The sequence below is a fragment of the Cinclus cinclus genome, chromosome 20, assembly GCF_963662255.1.
Source record: "Cinclus cinclus chromosome 20, bCinCin1.1, whole genome shotgun sequence".
Taxonomy (NCBI): domain Eukaryota; kingdom Metazoa; phylum Chordata; class Aves; order Passeriformes; family Cinclidae; genus Cinclus; species Cinclus cinclus.
In genome coordinates this window covers 11,389,873-11,407,360 of record NC_085065.1, presented here as the reverse complement: position 1 = coordinate 11,407,360, position 17,488 = coordinate 11,389,873, and the positions used below count along the sequence as shown (strand labels likewise).

The 17,488-nt window shown below is 61.5% G+C and overlaps 3 protein-coding genes across 3 annotated transcripts in view; 1 reads left to right on the top strand and 2 right to left on the bottom strand.

The window, feature by feature from the left end:
* Positions 1-3,949: 3,949 nt before the first annotated feature.
* On the bottom strand, positions 3,950-5,065 carry SSTR2 (somatostatin receptor 2). Its single transcript, XM_062506294.1, has one exon. The coding sequence runs from the start codon at positions 5,063-5,065 to the stop codon at positions 3,950-3,952; it is 1,116 nt and encodes a 371-aa protein (XP_062362278.1).
* A 258-nt stretch (positions 5,066-5,323) lies between these two features.
* On the bottom strand, positions 5,324-6,837 carry LOC134052013 (uncharacterized). The gene is made up of 4 exons (XM_062506194.1): positions 6,339-6,837; positions 6,179-6,287; positions 5,831-6,117; positions 5,324-5,739 (listed from the first exon to the last, which is right to left on the bottom strand). The coding sequence occupies exons 1-4, from the start codon at positions 6,835-6,837 to the stop codon at positions 5,324-5,326; spliced, it is 1,311 nt and encodes a 436-aa protein (XP_062362178.1).
* Positions 6,838-11,813: 4,976 nt separating this feature from the next.
* SLC39A11 (solute carrier family 39 member 11) overlaps positions 11,814-17,488 on the top strand; it is a 74,878-nt gene continuing 69,203 nt past the window's right edge. The window contains exons 1-3 of the mRNA XM_062506105.1: positions 11,814-11,886; positions 12,927-13,040; positions 13,971-14,009. Of these exons, the coding sequence (XP_062362089.1) occupies positions 12,933-13,040; positions 13,971-14,009 (147 nt within the window). The 5' untranslated portion in view covers positions 11,814-11,886; positions 12,927-12,932. The remainder of the gene's footprint in view (positions 11,887-12,926; positions 13,041-13,970; positions 14,010-17,488) is intronic.

Here is a 17,488-nt window from a genome sequence, read left to right as displayed (position 1 = left end):
AAATCCCTCAGGACAGCCAGGTGCCAGGCTGGGCATCAGAGGCTGGCAGGGAAGGGGAGAGGTGCCCTGGGGCTGGAAAGCAGCAGGTCCCATTCCAGATTCTGCAGCTTTGCTGTGTCCTTTGCCTGTGCCTTGATGGAGATTCCCCCTTGGAGCAGCTGCAGGGAGGGGATGGAGACTCTCCCTGATTTTGGAATCGGCTCCTCCACAGCGAGAGCGTGGGGCTGGATCGAAGCTTGGGAGCTCTCCTTGCTGGGATGGAGCCGGATGGGACCCTGGGCAGTTCTGGGAGGGGAGGGACCTCTGGCTGGAGTCTCCCACAAAGACAAAGCTCATCCCATTGTGGCAGGGTGGGGGAACCCTCCGGGGACACGGCGGTGCAGTTCAGGAGGAGATGATTTCAGTGCGAGGCAGCGCTGGAGCTGACACGAGGAGCTGCAGCTCCAGCCCCAGCCTCTGCTGCCCAATCGAGCGGGATTTGGCTCTGGAGCACAGCGGGGCACTGGCCACGGCTGGGTCCGAGGGGGACACGGGGGGATGCCCAGCCCGGGCGCAGCCCCGGCTCTGCACACGAGGACACAGCAGGGATGTCTCCATTCAGATCAACCCCACGGGATCAGGGAGCTCTGGAGCCACCTCTCAGCCTCGCTGGGGGACCAGGGGTGAGGAGGAAAAGGAGAATTTGTTCCCACAGGCTTTGGAGAGGCCACGCTGGGGCTGGAAGGTTCGTGCAGGAGTGACCCAGCCCCCAGGGGCCGGGTCCCTGCTCCAAGCATCCCGGGGAGCTCGTGGCACACCCCAATCCGTGCTTCCCATCACCTCAAATTTGGGAAAAAGCCCTTCCTGCCTCTGCAGGCAGGAGCTGTCTCTGATCCCTGCTGCCCAGAGCCAGTCTGCGTGTGAAGCACCTGCAGGCTCAGTCTCTTGGCTCTGCAATCACCAGCAGAGATTTCTCATCCTGCCGCCAGCAGCCCTGCGAGGCTTTGCAGAGCAGATCCAATCTGAGGTCAAGTTCCCACTAAAATCAAGTGGCTGGGAAGGAAAACTTCGTTACCGGCAGCAGCAGCAGCGGTGCTGATGTTTATTAGTCAGCAATGAACAGCAGAAGGTTTTATTTTGCTGGTTTTACAGCCACTCTTGGGCCGTGGCTGCAGCTCCCTCCCAGCACTCCAAGGCAGCACATTTTGCTTTCCTGCCCTTTTTCCTCGGTGGAAATGTGGCCAAGGAGGGCCCTGGCAGCCCCCAGGAGCCACCTGGTGCACCTGCCCTGTTGCATCCCACCTTGGTGGCCTTTGGGATGTTGGAGGCAGCGCCCCATGCCCCTCATTCCTCACCTGCAGCCCCCTTATTCCCATCCCAGAAGAGCCCCTGGGTGCAAAGGGGGAACACATTTCAGACCACCCAGAAGTGTCACTGCCTGGGGGTTTGCCAGGACAAAGCTGACCTGGGCAGGGCCCCTTCCCAGGGCTAGGAATTCCCAGGATTTCTGTATTTCCACATCAAACTAGTGCAGAGGGAGGGCGTTCCCAGCTGGAGGCTCCTGCTGAGGACTTCTGTGGGAATACAACTGGGGACAAGTGTCCCCCTCCTCATCCATCGGGATTTTGGTGGCCGGGCTTGCACGGACACGGTTGGGGTGGAGTCAGACACCGGCAAATCCAGGTTTGGCCTGGCTGCAGGTGAGCACTGGGGGCTCCACACATCCCCCTCTTCATTCCACACCCGCTTTCCATGCAGACACCTCCCCCACGGAATGCCCACGGCTGCACTGACGCATCACTGCGGCTGTGACACCGAGCCTCAGACAGCAGCCCTGCTGCCGGTGTGACACCGGTGACACCGAGCCTGGGCACAGCAGCCCCACTATTCCCAGACTGTGACACCGAGCCTGGGCACAGCAGCCCCGCTCCCAGCCCTCCCCGGGCAGAGTTCCACCGTTCCCTGACCCGCTGCTGGTGCTTTCATTCCTGCAGTGCCAGCAGGGAACCGTGGTGCCCCAGAGCCCGGGGTCAGGGCTGCGCTCAGTGCCCAGTGAGGGGACAGGGAGGTGCCACACGGGCACCTGAACGCTGGCACTGATCCTCGGAGGAGCAGGAAAGGGTTAAAAGCAAACAATCGCTGACATGGCTCTGCTTTGTCTTGCGGTAAATACCCAACAGAGCCAGGAGCAGGTACCCAGCTTGGCACTGATCCCTTTTTGGGGAGCTGGCAGGGGTGGCACAGCAGGATGGGATGCCCCAGGCTGGGATTTGCTGCAGGAGCTGGCCAGAGCCATGGGGAAATTTCTGCCAGAGCTGGTGCTCTGGGCTGGAGCATCGCCTGGAGGTCCCAAAGCAGGTGGCACCTGGTGCTCAGCTCACCTGCCACACTGCTTGTACCACCAGCTGAAGGCTCCGTGACTGCTGGCAGTGGTGCCACCAGGGCGGGCTGGCACAGGGGGAGGTGACAGAGCCCCCGCTGCTTTCTCCTCCTGAATCCCCCACGTTCCCACGGCTGAGCTCTGGAGCAGGGGCCTGTGAACGGATCCGGCCTCTGGCACGGCCGCTGCTCCGGCTGCTCCGGCAGGAAGCCACCACTTCTCCCTCTCCCCTGGGCTTTCCCTCGAGATCCCGCTGCGCTGGCCAAGGAGGGGCTTTGTTTGGGGGGTCAGGGCTCCAGAGCCCCGGGCTTATGCTGGGCTGGGAGGGCAGCCAGGGACAGGGACAGGGACAGGGACAGGGACAAGCGCTTCGGGACACTCTTGGGAAGCCAAACAGAGCAGATGTGGGGCCAGCCCCACAACCCCTGACACAGTGCAGGATTCAGGGGATGGATCCGTGCTGCCCTGCCCTTCCTCATCCCCAGCTGCAGGGAGCTCTGTTTTCTGCTCTGCCCGGTCCCTTCGGCTCGAACAAGGGTGGGGACCGAGTCCCCAACACCCAAATTCCCGTCTCCATCCTCTCCATCACCCCTGCCTCCAGCGTGACTTGCCTGGAAGGAGCAGGAGGTGTCACCCCAGAGATCCTCGGAGCCGTGGCCGGACAAACCCCGATCTCAGCCGGGTGCAGGAGGCGTTGGCAGCGCGAGGTGCCCGTGCCAGGCTTCTCCGATGTGCCACCGCCGCTTAAACACTTCCAAGGATTTCCCAGCAGGGAGCGGAGCCGGGCGCTCGTGCCGCGGGTGCCCGGAGCAGCGATCGCGGCAGATGCGGGCGGTGGGAGGGGCAGCGGCTAGCGGGGAGGGAAAAGGGGGAAATTCTCCAACCGAGGAGAAAAATCTGCGGGCAGGTGGCAGGGAAAGGGCTCTGCAGCAGAAGGACACGGCAGGGCTGGAGGAGGCAGGGTGGGGTCAGAGGGGCTGCTGCGAGGACGGAGCTGCCGCCCGTGGGGAAGTCACCTCCGTGCTGGCGCGTCCCCTCCGGGCAGGGCGGCTGCGGCAGTCACACAGCACGGGCAGGTTGCAGGGCACGCCACGGAATGAGGAATAACCCAGGGAAAATGCAATCCCAAAGATCCCGGGCTCCTTGAGAGGGAGACCCGCAGGGAGCTCCCACCAGGTCGGTGCATCCCCCGTGGTATCACACACCTGCGGCTCTCCTCCTGTGGTCCCCCTGTGTGTCCAGGTGCACCCAGCCGGTGCCAGCCGGCCCCGAGGGTGGCACGGGGGGACCCAGCCGAGCCGCCCCGGCCGCAGCTGTGCCCGCGGTGGCACTTTGGTGTCGAAATGCGCCGCGTCGCTGTGAGTTGTCTTTGTTTTCCTGGCGAGGCAGCTCCTCCTGACCCGTATCCTTCCCAGCATTGAAAGCCAACCCAGTAGAGAGGAGCCCAGCAGAGGACCCCCGAGGCCATCGGGTGCTCCCAGCCGTCCCCTCAGGTGGCATTCCTGCCTGACCCCGTAGTGTCACCCCCTGCTGCAGCCGGGAGCCGGCGGGGAGAGGAGGGGCGCAGGCAGGACGGACCACGCCGTCCCCTCAGATGCTCGTCTGCAGGTCACCGTTGAGCAGGGTCCTCTGGGTTTCCGTGGTCTCGTTGAGCCGGGATTTGTCCTGCTTGCTGTCGCTGCGGTCGGCCTCGTCCATGCCGCTGACCTTCACCAGGCACAGCACGTTCTGAAAGCTCTTCTTGAAGTTGTCGGACAGGAAGGCGTAGAGGATGGGGTTGGCACAGCTGTTGGCGTAGCTGAGCACCACCACGAAGTCGAACATGCCCTTGAGGACGGGTGTGGGCACGATCATGACGGACACGGAGGAGACGTTGAAGATATAGAAGGGGAGCCAGCAGAAGATGAAGACAGCGACCACGATGGACACCATCCTGGTGACTTTCTTCTCCGACTTTTTCCTCTTGGACGAGCCCACCCTGATGCCCGAGGACTTGACTTTGATGATGATGAACAGGTAGCAAAGGCAGATAATGGTGAGAGGCACCAGGAAGCCCAGGATGAAGGCGTAGATGATGAACCCCGTGTACCAGGCGCCCGACTCTCCCGGCCAGATGATGGTGCAGCTACTCCTGCCGTGGTTGTGCTGAACCCCAGCATAAATCATGATGGGCATGATCACCAGCAGGGAGACTCCCCAAACGGCCACGTTGATCATTTTGGCTGTCCTGGGCCGCCTCCACTTGGCAGATTTGATGGGATGGACGACAGCCAGGTACCGGTCAACGCTCATAACCGTCAGGCAGAAGATACTGGTGAACTGGTTGATGCCATCCACCGTCATGACAATCCTGCAGAGGGCTTTGCCGAAGGGCCAATGCACCAGGGCCACCTGCATGGCCAGGAAGGGCAGCCCGAGCATGAAGAGCTCGTCTGCGATGGCCAGGTTGAGGATGTAGATGTTGGTGATGGTTTTCATCTTGGCATAGCGGAGGATGACGTAGATGACCAGCGTGTTGCCGCACAGCCCGATGATGCAGACCACGAAGTAGATGAAGGTGAGGATGGCGTTGCTGGTCAGGTCGAAGTGCTGGCCCGTGGCATTCTGGGAGGTGTTGGTGGGAGCCTCCAGGGAGAAGTTGTCGAACGGGGACGCCGGGGAGAACCAGAAGGCGGTGGCGTTGGGCAGCTCGTACTCCAGCTCCATGGCTCTGCCGCTCCCTGGGCACTGCTGGCTCAGAGGAGCCGAGATGTCATCTTCCCTGGCTCTGGGGAGAGAGGAGAAGATTCTAGAAATCAGGGAGTAAATAGGAATGAAGGGATTACCGGGGAGGATCTGTCCATCCTGCTGCCAAGCTCATCGAGAGAGGGGCTCCCCGCACGGGGGGTTCCCAAGCCCCTGGAGCGCTGCCCACCCTGCCCGAACACGCCACAGCTCATCCTGGCTCTGGCGATCCCGGAGCCTTTACGACTCCATAGATCCAACCGATGCGTCCCGGTGGGCGCGACTGATGCCCGGGAGCACCGAGCGCCGGGGGAAAACCTCCTCCTCTCCCGGCGGGTGCAGCCCCTTCCCTCCCAGCCGGCACCGGCACACCGAGCCCGGGCGGCTCCGGTGGGCGACGAACTCGCTGCGGGGACCCCCCAGCCCCGGCCCCGTGTCTCCGCTGCAGAGCGCACCGGGCGGTGCTGCCCCGCCGCTCACCTGCTCCAGCCACCGCCCGGCCCGGCCCGGCCCGGCCCGGTGGGCACCGGGGAGGCCCCGGCAGCGCCGGTTCCCCGCTGGGCTCCGCTCGGTTCGGCTCCGCACGGCTCCGCGCACCCGCTCCCGGCACGGCTGGACCAGCGCACCGGCTGCGCCCCGCCCCGAGCGGGGCGGCTCTGCGGGACCGGGGCGGAGACAGCCCGGGGAGCCCTGCGCTGCCCCCCGGTACTGCCCACCGGTACTGCCCACAGGTACTGCCCCCGGTACTGCCCCCGGTACTGCCCCCGGTACTGCCCACCGTGTACTGCCCACCGTGTACTGCCCACCGGTACTGCCCCCCCGGTACTGCCCACCGGTACTGCCCCCGGTACTGCCCACCGTGTACTGCCCACCGTGTACTGCCCACCGGTACTGCCCACCGGTACTGCCCCCGGTACTGCTCACCGGTACTGCCCACCGTGTACTGCCCCCGGTACTGCTCACCGGTACTGCCCACCGTGTACTGCCCACCGGTACTGCCCACCGGTACTGCCCACCGGTACTGCCCCCCGGTACTGCTCACCGGTACTGCCCACCGGTACTGCCCACCGTGTACTGCCCACCGGTACTGCTCACCGGTACTGCCCCCGGTACTGCTCACCGGTACTGCCCACCGTGTACTGCCCCCGGTACTGCTCACCGGTACTGCCCACCGTGTACTGCCCACCGGTACTGCTCACCGGTACTGCCCCCGGTACTGCTCACCGGTACTGTTCACCGGTACTGCCCCCGGTACTGCCCACCGTGTACTGCCCACCGGTACTGCCCCCCCGGTACTGCCCCCGGTACTGCCCACCGGTACTGCCCACCGGTACTGCCCCCCCGGTACTGCCCCCGGTACTGCCCACCGGTACTGCCCACCGGTACTGCCCACCGGTACTGCCCCCCCGGTACTGCCCCCGGTACTGCCCACCGTGTACTGCCCACCGGTACTGCCCCCCCGGTACTGCCCCCGGTACTGCCCACCGGTACTGCCCACCGTGTACTGCCCACCGTGTACTGCCCACCGGTACTGCCCACCGGTACTGCCCCCCCGGTACTGCCCACCGGTACTGCCCCCGGTACTGCCCACCGTGTACTGCCCACCGGTACTGCCCCCCCGGTACTGCCCACCGGTACTGCTCACCGGTACTGCCCCCCCGGTACTGCCCACCCGGTACTGCCCCCGGTACTGCCCACCGTGTACTGCCCACCGTGTACTGCCCCCGGTACTGCTCACCGGTACTGCCCACCATGTACTGCCCCCGGTACTGCCCCCCCGGTACTGCTCACCCGGTACTGCTCACCCGGTACTGCTCACCGTGCTGTGCCCACCCTGCCCTGCCCACCCTGCCTGTGTTCCCCTCTCCTGCCCTGCCCACCCTGCCTGTGTTCCCCTCTTCTGCCATGCCAACCCTGCCTCCAGCCCTGCCACTCCACTATCCAGCAGCATTTTGGTTCCTCAGCTTCTCCAGAACCACCAGTGAGTAGATGGACAGGGAGATGGCCACGCTGTGACCCCAATGGAGGGTGACCCAAGAGGGTTCCGAGAGCCACAAAGTCTCCCTGGAACACTGGGAATGCCTTGGCCCCAGGAGTTTCTATCTTGCCTCCACAGCCAAGCCAAGGCAGGTCCTTGCTGGTCCTCTCAGCTGGGAGAGGTCGGAAGGTGATGCCGAAATATTTGGCGCCTTTGAGGGCTTGTGCAGTACAGGTGGCTCCTGCCACAGCCTCCCCCTGGAGGAGGAAGACCAAAAATGAGAGGTTTGGGGCAGATAACCTCTGCTCTGGTTTGTCTGGGATCTTGAGAGCAATTAAATTATGTCTATTCCTGCCCTTCTTTCCATCACTTGTCCAGGAGACAATAGAGAGCAGGAAATTAAGAGTGACTGAACAAAGAGCCCCGCGCTGAGGCTGCTGAGTGCGGCCGGGAGCTTCTGGTTTTCACTTCGCCATCCCCTTCCCAAGGCGGATCTAAAGTCATCAGGTCCTGGAGCACCGGCAGAGTCGTTATCGGCCTCATTAATCTTTAGGAGGCAGGAAAAAGCTGCTTCTGCTGAAGATGATGAGGGAATTAATGTCCCGGCAATAGCGGGAGAGGAGGGAGGGTTTGAAGGAGATGCTCGGCTGGTGACGGTGGGGATCGGATCTCTGGGGTGTCCCTGGGGGGCTGCACCGGCCTCCCGGTCCCACCACAGTGCAGGGAGGAGGGAGGAGAGCCCAGGAGAGGAGTTTGGTGCCTTGTGGCTTTTCCAGAGCTGTTTTACCCTCTCCTGGCTGGTTTCTGTGCCCAGGAGCGATGTCCTGCCCGCGCCCTTCCCTCGGCAGTGGGAAGGAAGAGCACGGAGCAGCCTGGCTGGAGCATTCCCAGCGCTGCCTCCTTGAATTTCTCCCCGGAGCCGGTGATGCTGCCATGTCCCTCCCCTGGGTTCCTTGGTCACCCCAGCCCGGGCTGGCAGGGACCTCTCCCAGCTGGAGAGAATCCAGAGGGCAGGAGCAGCGAGGCAGGGGGAGCAACGGGATCCCAGGGTGCCTCCAGCTGGCTCCAGCATCAGGGCTCCAAGCTCTCCCTGCCTTCCACTTCCACCTCACTGAGAAACCGGGGCCAGGGGGAGCCCAGCCAGTTCAGCCTGGCTGAACCCAGATCTAATCTTCATTAAAAAGCCCATAAAATTAATGAAATGATGGCCCGGTGGGTACTGAGGAGCTGATCTCCATGCAGGAGGAGGGCAGCAGCAGCTGCCTGAGTCAGGAAACCATCCTTGAGACTTTTGAAGGGATTTTTTTTTTTTCATTCTGCCTAGTTTTGGGGCTGAATTAAAGCCTGGTGCAGAGTCTGCTCTGCGTCCCTGGGTGGTCCCTGTTTCGGAGGGAGCTGTACCAGCAGCTGGTTTGGTGCTGGCAGATAAACTCCTCTTTGTCCTTTCGCCTGGGAAGCATCCACTGTGCTGAAAAGCGATTTACTGGCAGGGCTGGAGAGAGGAGGAACACACAGCCCCTTCCCAGACGGCCCAAAGAACCCTTGGGAGAGGAGCACGGGGGTTACATGACCACAGAGAGGCTCGAAAAGCCCTTCCAAGTTTTCTGCCATCCATTCCCAGCTGTTCCACAAAAGTCCCTGTGGAAAATCAGCGCTTTCGACCCCTGTCCTGGAAATGAGTGTTGTAAGGAGCTGGGGCTGGGATGCCAAAGGAGGGGTAGGGTGAGCTGGCCTTTCTCCTGGATCCATGGGATGGAGGCAGGAGATCTCCAGCATTTTGCAAGAATGAAGGAAGCTTGTCTGGGCTGTGAGCTGCTGTTCCCCAGCTGGCAGGAGGAGAAGGATCTGATCCCACATGCAGCCCACCCGAGGATCCCTGCGGATCCCTGCGGATCTCTTGGAGGTGATGATCTCTCCTGTGTGATGCCCCAGCCCCCTCCTCGCCAGCACTGCCCTCAGAGGGTCCCCGCTGTCCCCTGTGCCCGTGGGGACAAGGCAGGGGTGACCGTGGTGTGCCCCAGGGACACTCGGGCTGGCACTGCCCTTTCCCTGCCTTTTCCATTCCCAGCTCCAGCCCAGCAGCCCCGGGTGGCTGCGGTGGCTCTGCTGATTCCTGCCTGGAGGCGGCCTGGCTTCGTTTCAGGGATGCCCGGGCTGGGGGAAGGCTTCGCTTTCTGCTAATTAGCCAGACAAACAGTCTGGGCCATGTCCCCGCACCCCGAGGCGCGGCAGGACCCGGCTGCTGCCTGCCAGATTTAATCGGGAGCGTCTGCAGCGCTGATGGATGGAGAGAGAGAGGCGCTGGTGCCTTCACCTGCGCCCGGGGCAGCATCCAGACCTGCCGGGATCCAGGGCAGCATCCAGAGCCCTCCCGGGATCCAGGGCAGCATCCAGAGCCCTCCCAGGATCCAGGGCAGCATCCAGAGCCCTCCCGGGATCCAGGGCAGCATCCACACCCTGGGATCCAGCTCTCTGAGCACCTCTCGGGGGTCTCCCCTCCACGCCCCATCCCAGCTCCTGCTGCTTCCAGACCCCCTCCCCAGCCGGTTCCTTCCTCCCCTTCTCGCCCGCTGTTATTTGCCTCCGTAATTGGTTTATTGATCTCTGGAGGGGCCGGGGCAGGGCTCGCTCGCGTTCCCGGTTAATCATATCCCTGACACTAATGAGCCTTTGGCAGCCACAGCCCGAGATCCCGGCTCCCGTCCCCGCTGCGCCTGGCTCGTCGGAGGGTCCTGCGCATTAAACCGGGGCTGAACAGGCTGGCTTTGGCAAGCCAGGCTTTGTTCCAGCTGGAAATGTCACGGCTGGTGACAGCACGCACTGAACTCGCAGCAGCTGCTGGAACTCCGCGCTCCCCCAGCCTTGCCGAGGGTCCCTCGTGTCCCTCCCGACGAGCCCGGAGCCAGAGGAGGGGGATCAAAGTGTTCTTTTGTGACAAAGAGGTGACCTTAGCCCGTGCCATGGGAGCGTGACCCCGCCTGGCCCTGCCCTGCTGTCCCCCTGCCCTGTCCTTGGGGACGGCCCTGGATGTCCTCATTCCTTGTCTCGCCATCCAGGCTGGCTCCAGCCGCAGCCCCAGCCTGACACAGATGGATTTGGGTTGGGAAAGAGCCCGGCCGTGAGCCCAGCCTGCACGGAGGGGACACTGCAGGGACACACTGCTCGTTCCCAGGGACATCTCAGCCAGCAGTGCCTGGTGCCAGCCCCGTGCAGGGCGTGCCTCTCTGCCCCAGACGGTTTTATGGTAAAAAAAATCCCAAAGGATTTGGGTTCTGGCTGCCCCAGAGCTCCCTGGAGCTGCCCCTTGTAAAGTCTTGGTCCCCTTGATAGGAGATGGCACCAGATTTGTGCCCCTTTTGGTGTTTAAAGTGAATTTTAAGGGCTCTGGGTCTCCCCTGCTGGAACAGGCAGGGCCCAGGTGGGAGCTACCAATCCTCCTGCCCAGGGCTGTGACACTGAGAGGACAGGCGGGGCTGTGACACTGAAGTGTCCCTGCACGCAGAAGTGACACTCGGGAATGGGAGTTAATTTTGCCACCACAGCTGTCCCCATTGCCCCCACATGTCCCCAGGCAGGGCCATCACTGCCAGCCGCCCCCAGCCCGTGTCAGTGTGTCAGCAGTGTCCCCAGGGCCAGCCCTGCCGGGTCACCAGCTGTCCCCAGCCCTGCCAGCGCTGTCACAGCCACCCGGGGATGCCCGGGCTGGCAGAGGGACACTCTGTGTGTCTGTCTGTCCCCGTGTCCCTCCAGCTGGCACCTCGCCCTGCAGCTGCCCGGCCCCGGGAGTTAATGAGGGATGGAGCAATGACAGGGCCAGGCTGAAATCCTAAATCAGGGGGGTTCCAAGCGGCCCGGACCTTTCCCTGAGCAAAGGCTGTGTCAGGTGAATTCATGGAGAATTGTCCCTCTGCCACCCCCTGCTCCTCCTGGCGTGGCTCAGGAGGGGACACCGGGGCTCTGTGGCTGTCACCGTGAGCTGGTGTCCCGGCACAGGGGGGGGAATGGGTGACAGAGCTGCCTCTGCCCCCAACCCAGCCTGCAGTGATGGTTTTGAGGATGTCCAGGTTGGACACCAGCAAGAATTCCTTCATGGGAAGGGTCGTGACACACCGGGAAGGAGCTGCCCAGGGAGTGGCCATCCCTGGAGGTGCCCAAGGAAGGCTGGAGGTGGCACTGAGTGCTCTGGGCTGGGCGCAAGGCGGGGATGGGGCACGGCCGGCACTCGCTGACTCCAGAAATCTTTCCCAGCCTCAATAATTTTGGGATTGTGTGCCATCCACGAGTGGGAACAGACGGGTGACACCGAGTGCCAGGCACGGCCACCAGCCACGGAGCGACCTCAGTTTGCCCCCGCGAGCTCCCCCGGGCTGCCACGAGCCGCTCATTAAGATTGTTAATTAGCGCGGCTGACTGCGGGCAGCGCGGGGATGGCAATAAGGGGGAGGGGGGGGAGGCGGGCTCTCGGTGGCAACGGGCAGCCGTGTCCGGGGGTCTCTTTGCAGCGGGGGGCGGTGACAGCGGCGGTGACAGCGGCACTGCCATCTTGCCGCGCCCGCCCGCGCCGCCCGCCCGCCTCGCTTTGTGGCCGGCGCGCCCGCGCGAACCGCAGAGCCGCGGGCGGCCCGCCCGCGCCGCGCTCCCATTGGCTGAGCCGTCCTCCCACGCCGCGCTCCCATTGGCTGAGACGCCCCTGGGGCGGGGCCTTCCCGCAGACACGTGTGCGCACCCGGAAGTGGCGGCGGGACCGGCCCGGGGTTCGGGGTTCGGTCCGGGCTGGGCTCTGGATTTGGGGTGGCGGTGTTCCAGCACCGCCCGCCTCCCCCAGGTACGAGGGGACACCGCTCCGGAGCTCCTGGTTTGGGGTTTGGGGGGGTCCTGCCATCGCTCCGGGCGTCTGGGGTCGCCACGTTTAGGGGGTTCGGGGGTCCTGGGATGGGTAAGAGGCTCCGGGGATCCAGGTTTGGGGGGTTCAGAGGTCCTGGGACAGGCCAGGGGCTCAAGGGTGTCCAGGATTGCGGGGTCCGGGAGTCCTGGGGCTGGTCCGGGATGTCCAGGTTTGGGGGGCTCGGGGGTCCGGCGGCTGCCGGTTTGGGGTGTTTGGGGATCCTGGGACCCGCCGGGGGCTCCAGGTTTGGGGGATTCCATGATCCTGGGACCGGCCCCAAGGCTGGAGCGCCCGGGGGTGCGGGATACGAGGGGGTGAAGCTGCCGGTGTAGGGTTTGAGGGGATTTGGGGGTGTTTGGGTGCTCCTGGGTGGGCTGCAGGACCCCCTGCAGGAAGGGGGAATCTTCTTGGGGAGCTGGGGGAAGTCTGAGCCGAAAAACCCGCGGGGTCTGAGCTGGGCACACGCCCGCAGGGATTGGGAAAAGCCTTGGGACAAGGCTGGGGGCTGGAAGAGCCTTTGGAGCTGGCACTGGTGTGTGTGTGTGTGTATTTCTTATATATTTATATATAAATATATCCATCCCTGTGAAATCGGTGTCTGTACATATAAATATATCCATGCTGGCATATATTATTAATTTATTCATATACGTTTCTAACCTGGGTGGATTTCCATTTTCCATGTATTTCCCAGGGCCATTCCCAGTCCTTGCTCCCCATCCCTGGGCTTTGTGTCCCCCCCCCCCCCACTTTTTGTCCCTCCCCATTTTGTCTGGGCGAGGTTTGAGCCCCAAATCTGCCCCAGGTGGGATGTGCAGGATCCTGATGAGCTTGGCTGAAATCCCAAAGCCTTGCTTAAGGGGGAGAGAGGAGCTTTGGGGAGGATGGTTGAGCTGGCTCTGACCCCTGTGGTGCAGAGGGGTTTGGGTGGGATTTGGGGGTTCTCTGGCTCTTTTCCCGAGGTTGCTCCTGTCTCCTAGGCCAGCATGATCCCAGGATTTGGGCCGGTGCTGCAGGCGGTGCTGGGGACGTTGCTCACCTGGGGGCTGACGGCAGCGGGGTCAGCGCTGGTGTTTGTGTTCTCCAGTGGGCAGGTGAGCCCTGGGGTCCCCCAGGAGCCAAATCCGAGGGCAGGTGAGCCCTGGGGTCCCCCAGGAGCCAAATCCGAGGGCAGGTGAGCCCTGGGGTCCCCCAGGAGCCAAATCCGAGGGCAGGTGAGCCCTGGGATCAGCTCCTCAGCCCTGGCATCCCGCAGAATCCAGACCCAAGGGCTGTGCCTTGCTCATGGCTGGGTTTGGCTGCCTTCTCCCAGCTTTGAGGGGCAAGAGGAGGAAAAATCCAGCTCCTTTCCCAGCACACAGGAGGGGAAGGAAGTCCCATTGCTGAGCCTGGGCTGTGGAATGTGCTCCTGGGGCTCTGGAGCTGCAGGCAGGGCTCAGTGCAGGGAACAGCAGCTCCCCTGCCTCCAACCTGGTTTTGCTGCATTATTTCCAGGGCAGGATTTGGGTCAGTGCTTTGCTCAGAACGAGCAGAGTGCTGAGCTTTAAGTCACCCTGGATCCAAAATTAGAGGCCCCCTTGTTAGGGTGTTCCAGATTGCCCAGATGGATTTATTATTTATGCCTTGGTCTTGTGATGATTTATTCAGGAAGGAGCTGCAAAGTGAGGCTCCCTTTGGAGAATTTTGGTTTTCTTCCTTGGGGAGGGAGTAAAATGTGCCCTGAGAGTGGCAGGGGCACCTTTTCCACTGTCCCAGGCTGCTCCAAGCCCTGTCCAGCCTGGCCTTGGGCACTTCCAGGGATCCAGGGGCAGCCACAGCATCTCTGGGCTCCCTGTGCCAGGGCCTGCCACCCTCACAGGGAACAATTCCTTCCCAAAATCCCACCTAACCCTGTCCCAGTCCCTCTTGTGCACAGTCCCTCTCCAGCCTGGTGACCCCTTTCCCATCTCCCCAGTGCTGTGGGCAGTGATTTCACCAGGAGTTCAAGATGTTTTATGTTTGTTTGTTGTTTTTTTTTTTTCCAGAGGCGGATCCTCGATGGGAGCTTGGGCTTTGCTGCAGGGGTGAGTGCAGCATCTTCCTCCTCCTCCTCCCCCGCCGTGTTCTCTGCAGCCCCTCCACGCTTGGTTTGGCTGCCCACTGGAGTTAAAATCCCTTGGATAATTCCCTGAGGGCAGGGAAGGGCTCAGGCTCAGTCTCATCCTGCTCTGGTTCCTCCTGGCTGAGGGTGGAGGTGGCACCAGGACGGTCACGAGCTGCCCACGCTGGTTTTGGCTCTCTGGAATTAAACTCTCCTCATTTCCCTGGGATTCTGAGAGCACTGGAAATGGGCAGGAGAGGTGTGCTGGGGGCTGCTGTGCCTGGCTGGCTTTGTGCTTCCCCATGGATGCTTTAAACCCTGGGGAGGAGAGGGAAGAGAGAGCTGCAGCTCCCCGTGAAATGTGGGGCTCGTGGCAGCTTTTCCTGGAGGAAAACGTGCAGCTGTGGGGCTGGAACTGGTGTCAGGGCTTGGGGATGTGGGGCTGGAATTGGTGTCAGGGCTTGGGGATGTGGGGCTGGAATTGGTGTCAGGGCTTGGGGATGTGGGGCTGCCACTGCCCAGGTCCTGGGGGGCAGGTGGGGCCTCATCCAGACTCATTAAATCCCCTTTAAATTCCCCTCGTTAAAGATCAAATCCAGCGGCCAAAGCCCACCCTGGGCTGTGCTCTGGAGGGAGCTGCCCCTTCCCACCTGTGTGCTGGGGTCACCTGGGCTCTGCCAGGTCCCCCTGGCTGTGTCCTGCCTGGGCTGGGGTGGGTGACAGGAGCTGGCTTTGCTCCCTGCAGGGTGAGGATTGTTCCCCTTGGTGGCTGTGGGGGATCCCCGGGCTGTCATTTCTGCAGGAATCCCGTCGGGATTAGGTGTTGCTGGCCTTGCTGTGGCCACCACGTCACCCTGGCAGCAGCTCTGAGTCACCCCAGGAGTGGCTCAGGAAGCACAACTCCTGCAAACATTTGCTTTTCCCTCAGCTCTTTCAGCTGGCAGTGCTCAGAGCAGCAAGGGGGAATTGTGCCTGGAGGGGACAGGCAGCACAGGAGCCCTGGTGACACCAGGGACAGGCAGTGAGGGAGCCCTGGTGACACCAGGATCCCCCTGAATTTTAATTTTCCCAGCTGAGCAGTGTTGCCATTGCTTGGCCAACAGCTGGGTCTCCCTCTTTTCTCTGCCTGAAAGGATTTGACACCACAAGGAACTTTTCCTCCCCCTTTTTTCCCCTGATGTTTGTGTTTGGTGCTTTTGCAAAATCAGGACAAATCACCTCGTGGTGAATCCACCCCTGTGGTGAGAGGGATTGTGGTGGGAACTGCCCTCACCTGTGGAGCTGGAGCTGGGCTGGTTCTTCCCTCTCCTGGTCAATATTTCCCTGCTCTGGGAGCTGCAAAGCAAAATAAACCCAGGATGAATTCCAGATTTCTCAGCCACTGCTGAGCCAGGAAGAGGAGGGACAGGGGGAGTCCAGGTGCCCTCAGGGGGAGTCCAGGTGCCCTCAGGGGTGTCCAGGTGCCCTCAGGGGTGCAGGGAGCTCTTTTGGGGGGCAGGAAGCTGTGCCTGGGCAGATGCTCCAACCGTTCTGGGGGTGCTGGCCCGAGCCAGGTGAATTGAACTGGGGTGTACTGGGAGAGCCCTGGGTGTACTGGGAGCATCCTGAGGGCTCAAGCTGTCCCTGCTGATGGCACAGGTGCCACCTGGGCTGCAGGGACATGAGCAGCTCAGTCCTTGTGCTCTGGGGGAGCTCGGCTCCTCCAGCCCTGCCCATCCATCCTTTCTTTGCCTTTTCCCTGCCTCAGTTCCCTCCCTGGAACTCCCAGATAATCCAGGGTTTTGCATGCAGGAGCCTGTGAGGTGATGTGTTTCCATAGAGACAAAGCTTTGCTTGCTGGGGCATCTGATGTGAAATTCTGCCTTTTCTCTTAAATCTTCATATCCTTAAATGAGATGTTTTTGCTTGTTTTTCCCCCAGTTCTTCTCTGTGGTGCTGCTCAGACACCAGGAACAGACACCTGCATCCCCCTTTCCCTGCAGCTTTTCTTCTGGCTGGGCTGGAGTTTGGTTTTCCCTGTCCCAGGTGGAGCAGGAAATCACCCAGGGATCAAATGTTCCCTTAAAACAGCATCAGGAATTCCCACAGCTCTGCTGAGGCTGCTTAATGGAGCCTTAATGAGGCCAAGTGGAAAAGTTTGGCAAGGAAAGTGCCCTGCCAGTGTCTCATCTTCCACCTGCCTTTGCCATCTCCTTTTCCTGGATTTCCTACTCCTCCCAGTGTTTGCTGTTTCCATCCCATGGATCCCACAGGAGCGTGGCCAGGCCCTCCTGCTTTAATGAGGGATTTAATTGTAGCCCAGCAGGGTGGGTGGGCTAAACCCAGCCCTGGCTGTGGAGGTCGTGGCTCTGTTTATTTTGGATTTGCAGATAAAAGCTCCACAGCCAGGGGGGCTGAGCTGTATCCGTGGGTTTGAAGCCCAAAATTTTGGGGATTCCTGTGGAAGGAGATGCCCAAACCCTGACGTTTGGGTTTAAATCCCGCTGCGTTTGGAGGGATTACCCCCGGAGTGGGGGCACGGATCTGGGTTCATTTCCCATGGTTGGTTTTTTTGTCTCCTGTCCCGTTTCTGGAGCTCAGGGAAGGCTTCGGCTTCCCCCAGGGATGCTTCAGATCACTCAGCTGCCTGCTCCTCCCTCCCTGCAGTGTTTTCCCAAGAACTGCTGCATTTTTATGGCATTGTTGCACCTTTGGAACACAAAGGCTGTGAAAATGCCCCAAAATCCATTTTGGCAGGAGCTTGGAGGGGGTCCCTGTGCCAGCAGCTGGGCACTGGAGTGAGGGGAAGGTGTGGAAAATCCTGCTCTGGGTTTATTGATCCATGGGGCTTTTCCTCTTTTATTCCTGCCCTTGCCACCAGCTGGGGACATCGGGTCCTGTCCCTGGCTGGGCCATTCCACAGCTTTGAGGTCAGTGTGAATTTGTCACTTCGCTGGAGGTGTTGGCAGAAATCCTCCCCCTTTGGTCACTTTGACATCAGCTGATGGGAGCTGCAGCTTTGGCACTGCCCTGGGTGGGCAGGGGCTGCTCCAGGCAATCCCTAAATCCCAGCCTGAGCTCAGGGATGGGCTAAGGGGAGCTGCTGCTCCCTCCTTGCAACTTGGAAATTCTGTAAATCCGTGACAATTCCCAGCAGCTGGGGTTGATGTGCATCACACGGGAATAAATCACTTTTCCTTCACCTTGGGCTGGCTCAGAGCTGCTGGGATGCTCGGAGCTGCCCTGGGTGCTGCCAGGATCTGGAGGCTGAGCTCTGCCAGGGGCTCTGTTTGCCGTGGGGAAATGATATCTTAACATGAGCTGACAACATAATTCTCCAGAGCGTTTCCCTGCTGCCTGTGTTTCCACATCGGGGTGTGTGGTTGTTTTTTAAAGGAGGTGGCGTTTGAAATATGAGGTTTGACAGCCATGCTTAAGCCTGACATGACAACCCTCGTTCTTACTCACAGTGAGCTCAGATTT